This window comes from Phyllostomus discolor, chromosome 2, assembly GCF_004126475.2.
Source record: "Phyllostomus discolor isolate MPI-MPIP mPhyDis1 chromosome 2, mPhyDis1.pri.v3, whole genome shotgun sequence".
NCBI classification, from domain to species: domain Eukaryota; kingdom Metazoa; phylum Chordata; class Mammalia; order Chiroptera; family Phyllostomidae; genus Phyllostomus; species Phyllostomus discolor.
This window is the reverse complement of record NC_040904.2, coordinates 41660810-41673282: the sequence shown is the minus strand read 5'-3', so window position 1 is coordinate 41673282 and position 12473 is coordinate 41660810. Positions and strand designations below refer to the sequence as shown.

Here is a 12473-nt window from a genome sequence, read left to right as displayed (position 1 = left end):
TGGACTACTACTCCCATCTCCAGAAACAGAGTGAAAGGTGGGGTAAGGCGGGGGTGAGGGTAGGAAAGTAAAAGTTTTAAGATATAATTTGTAAGAAAAAAATACCCATCTTACCTATTTGCATTTATTGCCTCCACCAATCAAATTATAGAAGAAATCACCTAATCACGACTTTTCCTAAGTTTCCTTTGGTAACAGCTAGCAAGCTAGCATCTTTGCAAAAGACACTAAGTTCATCCATTAATCAAAAACACTAAGTACAGTACATTTATTCTGTAAGTCAGCATACCAAAATTTTATAAGCCTTGGTAATAGTGAACCATATACCAAAACAGAAAAACTACTTACCGTATTTTTCAGACTTTAAGATGCACCCCCCCACCCCCAATTTGGCAGGAATAATTGTTAATGCTGCTGCTGAGTTCTGTTTACATTTACATTGGTGAAACAGTATGCTACTTATGTTATTAAATATTTTACCACATTTTTTGCTTCACATTTTTTTCCCTATTTTCCTCCTCTAAAATCTAGGTGCATCTTATGTTCTGAAAAATATGGTATCTGAAATACCTATAAACTAAACTTTAGGGAGCAAAGATTTCACTGGAACTAGAGAGTGCCTTCTCAAAGTTCCAAAATTTGGGGATTTGTTCCAGTTTTTTCTAATTTGTAAGCATGCTTGGTATATATTTAATTATATAAAATACTATATCAACTTTCATAAGTCATAGTATAACAGTAAGAGTGGTTTTCTTCAAGTTTTATAAACAATATGTTATGGTTATCCCTGACAATTCTTCCCCCAGCCCAATATACTAAGGAAGAACATTTTGCCAACTCTGCAACTCCACTTAAGTTATAGCATTTAAAATTTTCAAAGAAAACATAAGTAAAAAGTGCTTGTACACCCCAAATCTGTCTTCTAAACACTTCTCTTTACAACTCAATTCCTCAAACAACTTAAAAAAATTAAATTGACTTCACAATTTTTCCAGGTTTCCAAGTAGTACATAGTGTAGCAAAGAATGTTTTTTCAGTTACTTTTCAATATTAAGCATAAAAGGTAATATTTAGGTGTCGTTGAGTGTAAGAATTCTCTGTGTCTGTCTGGCCAACAAATACATAACACTCAAAAACTCTAGAGGGTAAAAAAAAATTCTAATTTTGTAAGTCCCCCTCCTCCAAAATTGAAGGGATAAACATGTAACCACTAGAAACAGAACAAGCCACTGAAGTTTCTGACCCAAATATTCTAGCTGATAATACACTCCACAGAGCTTTTTCTCATATTGCTGTATGTTCTACTATTTTCCTCAAACAGTGAGTGGCAAGAGAAACTTCCAAAACTGGGCTACCCTGGGAAATGAACTAACTTGTATATAGTTACGACGTTTACAAAGAAAGACTGCTGACATAGTATATAAAAGACTACCAGAACTGATGGAGGATTTGCCGCCACGCGGTCCACCACGACCTCGACCCCCTGAAACACTTCTGCCTCTTCCTCCCGGGCGTCTCCTACTGTCACGCTGATGCCGGCTCTCTCGATCATCTTCTCCTGCCAATGACCAATCACTCAGCTCATCTTTCCGCTCAGATTCTGTTTCAGAGGGGTTAGACAGCTCAGAGTTTGTACCTTGGGAAAGAACAGAACATTAACCCAAGTTTTATAGGAATTAAAAAAAAAAGTGAAAAATTTAAAAATTTGGGAAAGAACAGAACATTAACCCAATTTTTATAGGAATTAAAAAAAAAATGAAAAATTTAAAAATTATTTCCTGCAAATGATTGTTTAAATAACCCTAATTGTCTGCTACAAGAAAGTAAAATAAAAACACTAACTTTGAAATTTAACTAAAAAGTAATGAAATGTTATTATGCTAGTAATGTAAAATCTAATTCAGATAGTTAAAACCTGAACTACGTACACGTAGAAACAGTCAATAGAATAGAATGTTATAGAAAACATATAAAATGTTACATATACAATATAAAAATGTACTTAATGGGAAAATACTAAAAAAATTTTTTGCTCATTTTTAGGTTTAATATCAAATTAGTATAACAAATATAACCACTATCCAACATTTAAAAGCAAATTTAATCATATTTAGAATAAATTATATAGTGTATTTTATCATTTCACTAATTCTAGGAGGCACATTCTGTTTCATTTTAACATCTAAAATCATGGTGTTTCTGATAATTGATGATCTCTTATAAACTAGAAGTATATTTTTAGTGGTTATACATAAAAATAACTATGTTTTGTGAGCAAGTATCTTAAATTAGAAAAACAGTATTTGTAATTACTGAACAAATTCTAAAAGGTTATTCTGAGAAAAGACTTCAAACTGATGAGAATTAAAGCCATTTTCAGTGAGACATAAATTCAGCCTGATTTTTAAAAGCTTACAGACCATTTCAAACTTTCAAATGACCTATTTTAATAGTGACCCGTTAAAAATATAAACACTGGAAATGTTCTATAGAAGCCTACAATATCATCACCATTATACCAGATATGTGACCCAATCACTCTCATACTAATTTCCACTTATATGGTTTGGTAGTTCTGGGAAGCCACTTCCACCCTTTCCTTTTATCATACATCCAAGCATATCACTTTCAAAGCCCAGGTTAATTTCTGGGTTCAGACAAATTTAAATGGAAACAGACCTCTCCTCACTTCTCTCACTCCCTTAGAAGTAATGTATACATATCGTGCAGTGTTGCCACATGTTATTTTTATCCTTTTGGATCTACTTCTGACTTGGTCTATGATAAATTTAAAGGTTAGAACTCTTTCTCATACCTCTAAAACACCCCCAGACAAGCACCAATGAACACAGCCATTTTTTCTTGAGTAAATGTGCTGCATGATTTTAAAGTTCCTTTGCTAAATACAAGTGATTCCATGATAAACTGTTAAGTTCCCTACATTTAAATGCAACTGTTATTTGATGATAAAAGCAAAACACAACTCTTCAGATGTGAAAGTTAGAAGTACGTACTAATGTACAAGAAATAAAATGTCAAGTTTAACAAATTAAAGAGCCTACCAACTTCCTTTCTCCTTTAAAATAACTCTTCAATGCACCATTTCCCCCCACAAACCATTAAATATGGGTGTAAATTATCAACTATATAAAAATGGATGAAACAATTAATTGGAAGTATGTTAGAAAAAACATAACAAGTTTCTGTTATACATATTCAAATCTTTGTTAAGAGTAAGACTCTCACAATAAACTAAGAGTCTCCCAAACACTTATTTTTCCAATACAAAAAAAGACCATTATTAACTGATAGTTGTTTGGAATAAGTGCAATTTACCATTCATGAGTAGTGAAGAAAATCTTTGGGATATCTAAGAACTTCAGAATTTATTTACAAATTTATTTTAAAAGCTTTAAAATAATTCATAAAACTGATTCAATTTTAATGACTCCAACAACAAAAAAGACTTGCTTTTAACAGAATTTTAAAACAGATTTTCCCCTTTCTAAAACTTCTAAAATCACCTATGAGAATGGTTCAGATCCTTTTCAATGATCACACATGCTGAACTTAATAGCTGAAGTACTACATTTATCAAATCCACATGTCATCCATCCAAAGATGTATTTTGTGTAACATTAAAAAGAAATGTTGGCAATTAAAGTTGTAAGACATTATCCATTATAAGACATATACCAACTTCAGATGTTATACTGAGAAAATGTTTTTAAAAGCTTGTATGTATTAATCTCCTTAAAAATCCTTCTGATATTAAGTGGACAAGAAAATCTAGACTCAAATTCAAATGATTTTATTTCTCTCCAGCCCATTTAAGTTCCATGGCTATTTCAAGAAATACAATGTTACTAGTCTGGAAAGATTCAAAGGTAAGAGTGCCATCTACTGAAGAATCTGAGTATCTTTCTTCAGTCCTGATGCTATTCCTCTACCACTTTCATATAAATTTATCATCTACTCTCAACAAAAGCATTTTTATCAAAAAGTGATTTCTTATCAATAATCTAACTTTACTTTCCACAGACTTATTTGTATTAATTTGTACCTCTAAAATCATTCAGTATACACTTAATTTGTATTTAATTACCAGTTTTCTTGTGTATTAAATGCATTTTCAGAACCTTAATATCAGTTCACAATTCTCAGCCCTTTACATGCTAATAAACTGTACTTTGCTGGAATTTGCTTTTCAGGTTTTAATACAGCATTAACTTTAAAAATAAAAAACACCAAGAAATCAGGCTATGAAAGGCAGGGAAAATTAACCTTCAAACTCTAAAACAAATAAAAAACAATACTAAATTAACATAACTGGCAACATTAAATGATACTTCAGTCAAACAGGATATAAAATGTGGCTATGAAATATTTTTTTTCCAAAGCAGGTAAAATGAGCAGAGGGGAATATTAGAAAAGAGAAGGGAAGACAAAGGAAAGAGAATGAGGGAGGAAAAAAACCAGGTCACTGCTAAGTTCCAAGTCCAAATGTAGAAAAATGGAAAACTCCAAAGCTGAAGAAGAGTAAGTGAGAATTTAGGATTAGAGAATTACTGACCATCCCCAGCATTGGCCCCCTGCTATATGGATTAGGACCCACCCTCAGAGCAAACTAAACATATTTTAGAAAAATGTTAATTTGGTTCTGATTTTTAAAGCTCACTTTACTGAAATGCTGTATTTCACCAAGTAATTCCAGGGATATTAATACTCAGAACTGCTGAATGAACCATGAAGTATATTTTAAGAGCTAGTACTTATTTATTATATGCAATCTTGGCACAGTGGTTAGCATATTTTTCCTTTTTACTTTTCCCCAGGCATAAGCAAAAGATGATTCCTACCACTATCTAGGAATAAAAGAATCACTAGATTTTTATTGGAAAATGTATATAATTTTACAAGGGAAATACTTGGAAAACAACTTTTACATGGAGTTTATTCTAAATATTTATAATATGATCATGAACTACCAACTTAACAAAAACATGTTGGTTTCATTTCATTACATAGTTGCTTGAACATTCCATACCTTTTAGTAATTAACGTAAAATATGTCATCAATGGTAATGAGACATACACTTCAGAACTGTCCACTAGACTCAAAGTCAAGATAATGTGAGGAACTAACTAAATAATATTAAACAAAATGTATGGGAGCACCTAAACGAGAACTAATAACAAAAAAAATTGTTTTTTACCATAACCGGAGGTGTAATTAGGGCCCCGACGACCTCTGCCTCTTCCACTATAAGACCTAGAACCTTGTACAGAAGAGACGGTACTTTCATCAGTGGCATATCCTTTCTCTTTTTCAGGCCCTCTGGTGGAAGAAGGTCTGAAACCCATACCAATCTGTCGAAGTTGTTCATCAATCTGTAGGCGTTCCATCCTTAGTTGTTCTACTTCCTGTAATCAAAACAATAAGGGATAAATCTTATTTGTAACTTTTTGTTTTCTTAAAAAGAAAAGCTAGAGCTATATTCCCTACCAATGAAGAAGCTATGATCTCGGGTATCCGGTCAAGTACACCTAACTGTGCTCCTAGTAAACAAAAACCTGCATCGTCACTTGGTGACTCAATTCACCAATCATTTACTGACGCATTCACATGTTTGTGCCAACCATGCTAAGTGCTAGAGGCACGCAATGTAAAAAAAAAAAAAAAAAAAAGAGACAAGGCCTCTCCTCCTTCAAGAGGATGCTCAACAGACAAGTGTTAAAAAACCCCATTTGTTAAATAGCTAATAAGTACACAATGTTACCAAATTTAGCTTTGAAGGAGTTTACTGTTCAATGAGGTTCAGTTACCATCTATGAGAGGTACCATTAATAACCTACTTTCCTATCAAAATAATGACACCTGAGTTGTGATCCACATAAACTAGTAGGCTTGGCCATTCAGTAATTGAGGTCATCACAGGATGTGAAGGTAAGATGTCTAAACAAAGCTCTTAGATTTATAAAAGTCAGCAGAATACTTAGTAGAATACTAGAAGATAAAACATGGGCTTACAATGCCAGACTGAATTGAGACTTACAAAATCATTAAAAGAAAGGAATGAGATTATCAGAAGTGATTTCAAAATACTGATTGAGCAGCAATGATGAGTGACTAAAAGGAAAATGTACTACACAGCAGTTGAGGAAGTTACTATACTCTAAGAAAAACAGCAGGAGTAAAAGAGAATAGTAGAAAATGACAAATCCAACTTTTAGTAATTTACAGGGCATTTCTTTTCTGAAACACTTGGTCTTTATCAACTCAAACAGGCTACATCAGAAACAATGGTTAAAAATTATAAAACAATAATGTCTATGAAGATAATGCATCTGATTCAGTTAACAAAAGTTACAAAGAAAGCCTATCTTCACTCTTGGTCTGTGCCTTGTTTGCATGTAAAACATCAAGGTAAAAGCAAAATAGTTCTAGTACAGAAAATGTAGGTAAGGTAGGTACATAAGTGACAACAGTCAAATCATAGGAACAAAAGAGTAACCTTTTCTTAAACAGTAGGGAAAGAAATGTAAAACTTCAGAGAGAAAGAGAAACAATGTGCATAAGGCAAATCAATTTATTATGCCAAAGGACCATTTATTTCTAAATTCTCATAGAAAAACAAGGCATATCTAACCCTAAATTAAAAATATGTAAAGATTTGAAATTTACTACAAAAAAATATTAAATAAACTTAAACTTAAGGTTAATGTTGGGAGCAACAATTACATAAATGTGAGCAGCATACCAACCTTTAGATAAGCAATATGGTACTCTAAGAGCACTTGCACATTTCCGATGCTTTCTTTAGTGCCAACAAATACAAATGGAACCATCCCCTGTAAGAAAACACAATGTCCTTCAGCATTTAATATTTTAATGAAATTCTAGCCTAAATTTGACATACCAATATATAATTTAGAAAGCTTTTCTGAAACACACAGCAATTTGTATCTACTTAACTTCAACTTCAAAATATACTGCTAAAAAACAAAATATAATTTGAAATACTGAAATTTTCAGTAACTTGTCATATTTGCACTACAGCTTAATATTTAAGAAATTACTTTTTAAATATCAGTTTATATCAGGCTTTTAAATTTTTAATTCAATCTAATTTTCTACATATATAAACCAACTCCTAAAGAATTTTTCTTCTAGCTGGCATGAATTTAGAGTGCATGTATTGTAGCACTTCAGCAGTGACAGGGTGTCCTTGTAATAATAATAATATTATGCTCTCAGATAACAAAACCAATTTCTATGTTTTGGAGGGAATGCTTCTCAACCATTAACGTAAGCATCACCTACAGAACATAAATATTTACACAAAAGAAAGGAACTACTGGTAAGGGCATATACTTTAGTCACAGGTATTAAAGCAAGTCAAAGGATTAATCCACCTGGTTTACTTTGCTGACCTTCAAAAGACGACGGTTTAAAAAAAAAAAAAAAAAAAAGGTGAGAAGAACAATAATCAGACTAACCAATTAATGGCTTTTTTTTTTCTTTAAAAAATATACCTCCAGCCCTGGCTGGTGCAGCTCAGTCAATTCAGCATGGGCCTGCGAAGCAAAGGGTCCCAAGTTCAATTCCCAGTCAGGGCACATGCCTGGGTGTGCAGGCCAGGTCTCCAGTGGGGGACACATGAGAGGCAACCATACATTGATGTTTCTTTCCCTTTCTCCCACCCTTCCCCCCTCTCTAAAAATGTTAAATATATATATACATATATGTACATACACACACACACACACACACACACACACACCCCCCTCTCCAGCTTACTACCATCTAAGAAGAACAAGTAAAGCCTAAATGAATAAATGGACCCAAACGGTTTCAGCATCTCTCTTCAATTTCTTGATTTCACAGAACAGTTCCTAACAGTTATGGAACTAAGTGTAGCTTAAGAACTTTTGATCTGTGTAAGAAACTACTCTATGACATTTTCAAGATATGGGAAATTAAAAGCAGAAAGAAACATACCAGGGCAGATGTTAAGGATGCAGGACAGAGCACAGCTATCATGGAGCTTACAGAAAGCTGTAGTAACTTTCAAGAATTACAACTATGAAAACATGAAACAAGGGTACCTAATTTAGGCTTGCGAGTAAGGACAGTCTTGGCCCAGTCCTCAGGAATTCACAGGCAGATAAGAAAAGATGCAAAGTAAATAAAAGTCAGAGGAAGGGGAAAAAAAGATCTAAAAAACTCTGAGCACAAACCATATTTCTGGAACTACATTATTCTAAATCTCTGTATTTTTATAAGTTCCAATTTTATACGTGAGGAAAACAATCTGCCCAAAGTCATAAAATTAGGCAGCCAATTACATACCCAGTTACCTAGTTCCAAATAACATTCACTTGTTAATTACCAGAATTTCTGTTAATGATAAAGTCCCTGCTCTAAAGGCCATCGCAGTCTCAGAAAAGATACTAACCATTCTTGTAATAATCCCACTGGATAGCCATTATTGATGACAGAATGTGAATTATGCCACCTCAGATGTGGAAACTTAGGGAAAACCATAAGAACATTATTGCTGTTCTTGAAAGTGAACGTTAAAAACAAACAGGACTTTACCAAGTACATAAAGGGAAAGTCACTCTATACAGATGATCTGTAACAAAAGTAATAAAATCCTTGACTCTAAACTGGAAATATCATCACCAATGTTTACTGCCAAAGAAAAGGAGAAGTAAAAATATACATAATTTAATGGCTATTATAAAGCCATAATATGAAAAAATTAAAGAACAATGATTACTGAATATATGAATTCATTTGTAAGTTATTTCAGTGAAATTCCTAATTTTTAAAACTTGCTAAAAACTTATATTTAATATATAGATGGCACTGAGACAACCAACTGACACTTAGAAAAAATAAAGCTGGATCCTTGGTCCCGATACAACAACAAAAAAACCGATTTGCACTAGAATTCAGCATTTAAATGTGCTAAAACTTTAAGACTTAAAGTACTTTTTAAGTATCAGTTTGTATCAGGTTCTCCAATCTAATGAGTGAAAAGTTTATGGATGGACACACAGAAGGGAGAAAGGCCTAGAGAAAAAAACATATATGAATTCTGAATGATCTATGAGTAGTAAAGACCCTGCCAAGCAGGACACAAAATTTACAAGTCATGTCATAAAGAATAAGTCTAAAGAAATTAACCAAAATAAAAAATTATTTCAAAACAAAAAAAAAAAAACGAAAAGACAAACTTCCCTATAATGCAAAACGCTCATAACTCAGTAGGAAAAAATATATATATGCAAAGAACAAACAAGGTCTCCATACAAAAAAGGTCTTTTAAGCATATGGAAAGATAACATGTACATCTTGTGGAATGGGACAAATTAAATTTGATAAAACTCAATATTGGTCAATATGTGGAAAGCAGACATTTTCTATTCTGGTGGAGGAAATGTGTGGGAAAATTTACCAAGATCTAAATAATTTAAATACCACATATATTTGATCTAACAAATCCACTTCCAGGAATTTACTCTCCAGTAAGAAAGCAGGTTTGTTGCAATAATGTTTTTAATAGCAAAACAGACATGAAAAGGCAACTGACAACAGTCAAAAAGCAAAAGGCATGATGGAGAAAGGAGAGATATGGAAAGAATATAGAATACACATTTATTTTTCACACTACATGAGGGAAGGTCCAAACAAATCAGAATTTATAAAAAACTGTATTTACTTTTACAAGTTTAAACTTCAGTCACCTTCAAAGTACTCTCCTTTTGATGGAATATACCTATTAAGACATTTTTTTTCCACGGCTCAAAACCGTTTTTGAACTTGCTGATTTTGATGCCTTTTAGTGTTTCTGCCATTTTTTTTGTTTTGCCCCTTCCACATTTGCAAAAAGTTTCCCGTTAAGGACTTTTGCCATCCAGGGAAACAAAAAAAAAGTAATTCAGTGTGAGATCCAGTGAACAGAGGGAGGATGGGGCACATGGGTCATACCGCTTCTTGATCAAAAACTGCCAAACCCTCAGCATGCTGTGGAAAGGTGGCCTCATAAAATCACCCATCATGAAATAGGCAAACGTGTTGAACGAGTCTACAAAAACATTCACTGAGGCCAAACACAGCCTCTCACAACAATGCCAGCTAGACACTGATACAGATGGATTCCCAGAACACTCACCTAGCAGGAGAAGCCTGTACTACAAAGGGCTCCCACTCCAGAAGATAATTCCAGTTTTTCTGGGCCCACCCCCTTCTGTGTTACTCTAAATCCTACACATATTTTACAATAAAAAACTCTAATCTTAAAAAATCTTAATTAAGTGACTTAAAACATCAAGTGCCTATTCTATATATTTCACTGAGCTAGGGAAAAATGGAGAAAATAAGAATTCAGATTTGATTTCCTGACTTCAAGTACTTTATAACTTGGTTTGAAGATGTGAGATTAACCAAAAAAAAAAAAAAGAAAGCTGCAAGAAAACCATTCATTAAATACCCAAAACTAAACAGACAATAGTTACTATAAATACAGGTGGGAAAGGTCATCTCAGGCCAGAGGTTGAGTCACCAAAAACTTCAGAGACAGCAAGTTATAAACAGTTTCCAGGGGATTTAGACAGCTTAAAACTGGGAAACTATGGTGTGAAATAAGCCAATAACAACCTTCAGATTTAACAGGCAATGTTTCAAAATCTGAAAAATTCCATACAGTGTTATAGATTTCCAACTTCTTTTAAAAATATCAGAAGATACAGCAATGCAAAGCAGCAGTCCCACATGTCAACCAGATTAAAGCTGAGCAGCATCTGTTTCTTTTATAGAAAGGCATTGGGTGCCCTCCCATCCTTGTCTTATACATCCCAACCTGCTTAATCATTTACATCATCTGCTTGGCCTCTGTAAGCATTTAAATTTAACCCTAGCACAGAAACAACAGTAACAATGACAACTATAAACACTAAAGTGAAAATTTTTATTTATGAAGAACCTAGAGGAATTCACTCGCAGCCAGACAACAAATAATGGAAAACAACTGGGATAAATCAAGATGAGGGAAGATCAGATGTCAGTGTCAAGCTAAGGAATTTATCCTTGAGTCTTGGCCTTTACCAGTGAACATCTTGATCTTCAGACCAATTTCAAACAGTGGCTGTATGCTAATGAATCTCCATTATTTTACATATTAAGTATAAAAAGGGAAAGTGCCAATTATAATAGTATGACACCACTAATTTTATTCCTTATGTCAAGGCTCTTAAAAGTCATGAAAAATGAGCCCTGGCTGGCGTAGCTCAGTGGATTGAGCGCGGGCTGGGAACCAAAGTGTCCCAGGTTTGATTCCCAGCCAGGGTACATTCCTGGGTTGCAGCCATAACCCCCAGCAACCGCACATTGATGTCTGTCTGTCTGTCTGTCTGTCTCTCTCTCTCCCCCCCCTTCCCTCTCTAAAAATAAATAAATAAAATCTTAAAAAAAAAGTCATGAAAAATGATGGGAAGGGGAAGAATGTATACTTCCGAATAAGTAAAAGTTACTAGAGATCTACAACAATTTTGGAAACAGTGCAAGATAAAATCAACCTGAGCTATGGAGTACTCATTTGTATAGTACTAAATCAATTGTTTTTCTTCATTCATTTTAAAGGTATATTTACCTTCACATTTTAACTAATTAAAATGAATAAAGGAAGTGACTATCTTTGATAGGCAGTTCTACAACATCCTGGATGTGAGGCCATTTATCTAGGCTAGATGTCTACAGTTTTCTCCATTTTGTTTTTGGGACTGACTCTATTCAATAGGCTAAAAAACTCTCCAAATAGTTATCTACAGTGCAAAACTGAAGAAGTTGTAAGTGTACTGCTGGAAGGTAATTTGGAGGAAAATCCTTGCCTTATATTCAGACACACAAAGGTTAAACGATACAGAGTTCACTACTAGAGCCACAAAAGAAAGAGATGCTCAAACTGATGTATGAAGAGTAAAGAACAACATTGTGGACAAAATATTAACATGTGAGAAGAATAACTGAAAAGAGATTTTAGAAAGCTGGTATCAAAATAGGAACACAGAAGCTTCAAGATCTCTAACTGGTCAGTGATTTCAGGTTCTCTAAAAATGTCAAGGAAGAGTGTTGTTTATCAAGAATTTCTTCACAAAAGACTGTTGGTTGAGTATCACATTGAACAGCTTTAGATTCTAAGTACAAAACAGAACTGATAAGATTATTAAATTGAAGCCTTTAGTCAAAAAACTGGCTTACTAAGTACTGAGAAACCAACAAAGAATCCAAGACCCACAATTAAAAGATGACTTGTTTTTCAAGTATGCAAAGAAACATTACAAGGTAAAGAATTTCATGTTTATTTTTTAGTTTTACTTTCGCTTCTTGATTCTTCTTCAAGAAGGAGGTAAAGGGAGGAAGAGAAGAAACACTACGTGAGAAACAATGACCGGCTGCCTCTCAA

The 12473-nt window shown here is 33.6% G+C and overlaps 1 protein-coding gene across 8 annotated transcripts in view; it reads right to left on the bottom strand.

The window, feature by feature from the left end:
- The window catches only part of FXR1 (FMR1 autosomal homolog 1), a 59302-nt gene that overhangs the window by 9533 nt on the left and 37296 nt on the right, over positions 1–12473 (bottom strand). For 5 of the 8 annotated variants that reach the window (XM_028505088.2, XM_028505087.2, XM_036017737.1 and 2 more), the window contains exons 11-13: positions 6766–6852; positions 5217–5424; positions 1433–1636 (exon numbers count right to left, since the gene is read on the bottom strand). In XM_028505088.2, coding sequence (XP_028360889.1) covers positions 1433–1636; positions 5217–5424; positions 6766–6852 — 499 coding nt within the window. The remainder of the gene's footprint in view (positions 1–1432; positions 1637–5216; positions 5425–6765; positions 6853–12473) is intronic. The other 3 variants (XM_028505092.2, XM_028505090.2, XM_028505089.2) reach the window with 1 other exon arrangement.